The sequence below is a fragment of the Oryzias melastigma genome, linkage group LG17 (assembly GCF_002922805.2).
Source record: "Oryzias melastigma strain HK-1 linkage group LG17, ASM292280v2, whole genome shotgun sequence".
Lineage (NCBI taxonomy): Eukaryota > Metazoa > Chordata > Actinopteri > Beloniformes > Adrianichthyidae > Oryzias > Oryzias melastigma.
In genome coordinates, this window is record NC_050528.1 from 31,049,304 (window position 1) to 31,053,334 (window position 4,031).

Below are 4,031 nucleotides of genomic sequence, written 5' to 3' on the forward strand. Positions count from 1 at the left end.
ATCCCCCCTGTCTGATTCTGATAGCTCTGTGTCTCTCTAGCATAAATCTTCACCACTGCTACATAAAAACATCCATCAATCTGGGTAATGTCCAGCCGTATGGTTCTGATCCGGATGTCAGCTGGACGAGGAAGTGAAGATCTTCATGGACAGAACTTCCTCCAAAATCCTGATTCTTTCTCCTTCCAGTTCACCAAAGACTCTTTTAGCTAATTCTCCAATGTTTATTGACTGTGATCAATACATTCAATCGTTGGTTTCTCAGAGTTCTTGATAAAATAATCAAAGCTAACATCAAAATGCTCTTTCATTGATTTACAATCCTTTCCAACTGCGGTCAAATGAGCCGCCGTTCACATTTCCGTGGTCACATCAAGAAGCTCCGTGGAGTCTGGTGGAGATTTTCCAGCGTTCTCAGTCCTGCTACCGTAAGTATTGGATGAAACTCACACCAAAAATCCAGTGATGCTGATTTGACCACAGAAATGTGAACGGCGGCTCATTTGACTGCAGGATTTTCATCAGACGGGGACTTTAATTTTCAAGTAGACATCTGTTTGAACATGGAAACACAGTAGTGGATGTACAGAATCTAACATACTCTCTTTTTGATAATGATGCCCAGAAGCAGACACTACAGCCTAAAAAAAGTCAAGGAAACAAACCACACAGTCAATAAAGACACATTTATATTGGAGCACATTTTAATTTGTAAACAAATAATTTTTGATAAGTGCTTTGTGGCCAAACAGGCCACCGTACATCACTTTGGTGATAGCTCACATAAGGCACAGAGAGGTACATGACTTTTTGTTCTGCTGGAAATGTTTTCTAATTAAACCAAGAAGAATAAAAAAAAAAAAACTCCAGGCGAAATCAAAAGTCTATTTTCAGCAGTATTTTATGATAATCAGTTTTGTGAACTGATCCATGCAATATTGCAACTGGCAGACAAACAGTTCCCCCCCTCGCAAGCTTGGAAAAAAAAAAAAGCGCACACACACACAGACGCTCAATTCAAACTGACATTTTCTGAATGTTAATAATACGTCTCCAGCTCCACCCAACCTGGAAGAAATGAAGAAAAGGAGAAAGTGTCAGAGAGCAAACTGACAGACGAGCGGCTTTCATAACATCCCTTTGTATCTCTCTATTTGCATTCGTCTCTTTGTCTCTCTGCTTTTTTCCAAATGAATCTCCTTAGAATTCGGAGACTCCTGATCAGCAGCGTGTGGCGCACAGATTAACAAAAATGATTAGCTGTCACCATGGATTGTTTGTCTGGCCCATGTGTCACCCTGCATCAGCTGAGACTCTGCAGCAATAAGCAGCTTCTGGGTCATTGTATGGTATCTATATCGCATGCACAATCTCAGCCTGCTTTCATTTGTTGCTGATTCTGATGAGGTCAGGTTTCCTTCTGCTTTTTCCTATGGAGTTTGTTGCTTTTTATCATTAAAAAATAGGTATTGTTTAATAATTTAACACCAAAATCTTTAATATATTGTAACTTTTGAACCGTTCACACGATAATTCCAGTAGATTTTGGAGGCGAAAACCCGCCGCTTTTCGCCTCCAAAATCTACTGGAATTATCGTGTTAACAATAAAAAATTACAGTAAATCAAAGAACATAAACACTGGAGCTCCAGTGTTAAAGGGTTAACATTATATTAAAATAAATAAAAAAATAAATTTAAGATCAAATTTGAGTCCTGTTTCTGGCCTACTCAAATTTGAAAACATCACAAATGTTTTAGTTTTCCGCAGAAAGTTTACATTTTAGGAAACTTTTAAATGAAAAAATAATAAAATTCTTCCTTTGTTATACGTTTTTTTGTCCCTCCTTTATTTTTAAGACGTTTTCTGAAAACATTAGATTATGTTACATTTTACAAGGTAGCCTTTTACAAATGGAATAAGAAGAGAAGAAAAGAAAATAAAGTAAGACCTTTGTATAAGTAATTTGTCCGTGCAAAATGTACACGCTCACACAGCTACTTCAGAGAACAAAAAATAAAATAAATCAAACAAATACAAAAAAGTGAAACACGCAAAAACACTGAAAAAGTGAAATATTGGATTAAACAAAAGCTCTGTAATTTGCTACATTTAAAATGACTAGTTTACATAAAATAAAAATTTTTACTTGATGGTTTACCAAACTTAAAAATGCAATTTGATAAAAAATAATATTTTTAAATGTAAAAAATTACAGAGCTTTTCTTAATTGATCCAAAATTTCACTTTTTTCAGTGTAGCTTAGAAGCGAGGTGTGAGTTTTTAAAATCAATCCCTATTTAGTACAATCCATTTTGTATTTATACAGTCATTGTACAGTATTTAGTGAGTACCACTCATTCATTGATTAAAGTAAAACATTGGATCATTTAACAAAAGCTCTTTAATTTGGTAAATTTAAAATGTTTACTTTTCCCGAAATTAAAAATTGGGATTGATGGTTTACTCAACTCGAAAATCATATTTGACAAAAATGAATATTGACCCAATGTTTCACTTTTTACTGTGCATCACCTTTTATCTATTGTAAAATCCTTCCCAGTGATCTTTTAATTATGATTATTTATTTTCACTTAAGCATTTAATGAGCAATGTGGGGATTTGACTCTTAAATGAAGTTGAAGTTGTGCCAAATCAAAAAATGTGTCATTTTTTAATGACATAGTTTCTGCAGAGCGAAACGAGGGGTATCAAATTCACTTTGGTTTTGGGGGCCACATTCAACCCGTCTGATCTCAAGTGAGCCGGACCAGAAACATAAAAGGTCAACTTGTTATTTGTAGCTTTGTTTTTGCTCTGCTTTTTTTCTTTTCTCGGTTGGAAAAAAACCTAAAAAACCTAGTGGCCTAATCACTTATTATGTTTATTTCTTGATCTCTCGTCATGCCGCTCCTGCGTTTCCTTAGCTCGCCCTGGTGGCAGAATTATGCATTGCAGTCATGTCTTTTAAATATTCATAACTCACAACAGGAATGGGCCGGGAACTTACTTTTTTTAAACAATCCTTTTATGTTTTTATCCTCATGACTGGGCCGGGCGGTATGTTTGACACCCCAGCTTTACCTCTAGCTTACAACCCCCCACACCCCCATCCTAACATTTCCCTCGCAACAAAAATGGCGAGTAATGTTGGAACCATCCAGCCGTACAGTTTTGGACTAGATTCTATTTCAGACGAGGAAAACAAAGACGTTCATGGATCTATTTATCTGCAATTGGATAGATCAGAATGGAGCAGAGCATGGAGCTTCTCTCACAGCTACAAACTTTTTCCAACAGCATTTTCCTGCTTTCCTAATTTATAACAATTTGAACAAAGAAATTCCTATAAAAAAGCAATTTTAAACTCAATTTTCTTTATAAGTGTCTTCCATCATCAGAAAATGCCACAAGAAGATGTTAAAAACATATATTTTTATCAGAGTGGGTCTTCAAGGACTAAAGCAGCGATCAAATAATCTTAGGGTGAACCCAGAACTGTTTGATCTTCCTGAGTTCCTTTTGTGGTTAAATACTGGATTGATAACTTTCACAGTTCCTGTTTTAGAAAAAGAGCCGTAGAGACTCAGACTGAAAAACTGAACGGATTGGAGATTAAGGTGGAGGGTTTGTTTACCTGGGTGTATCGCATCCAGTGAATATGCCGCCATAAAGCAGCTGGACATTCAGCTTGGAGGCAGAAGCTGTGTCTGAATGCACACAAACAATCATTTCTGATCAAGAACTCGAGCCAAGGACACACTCCCTCGATTGAACCAAAATAATCCGCTGAAGGTGCGATAAGCAGAGCCCGTTGTCATGGAGACCTGCATTCCTCCCCTCTCCATGACCCTTTTCCTAGATTTCAACGCCTCGGTGACTCTCTTGCTTGCCCCCCTCCAGCTGTGCCGTAGAGTGCTGTGCGATGACGCACGTCTGCCGTCCAGTCCGTTTGTGTGGATGTTTTCGTCTTAAGTTACATCAATGTGCTTTTATGTTGATGTATTCTTACAACACAGATGGAAGCTGGTT

The 4,031-nt window shown here is 37.1% G+C and overlaps 1 protein-coding gene across 1 annotated transcript in view; it reads right to left on the reverse strand.

Annotated features, from left to right (window-relative positions):
• Positions 1–682: 682 nt before the first annotated feature.
• atp1a2a (ATPase Na+/K+ transporting subunit alpha 2a) overlaps positions 683–4,031 on the reverse strand; it is a 68,392-nt gene continuing 65,043 nt past the window's right edge. Inside the window, exon 24 of the mRNA XM_024280357.2 lies at positions 683–1,068. Coding sequence (XP_024136125.1) covers positions 1,040–1,068 — 29 coding nt within the window. The 3' untranslated portion in view covers positions 683–1,039. The remainder of the gene's footprint in view (positions 1,069–4,031) is intronic.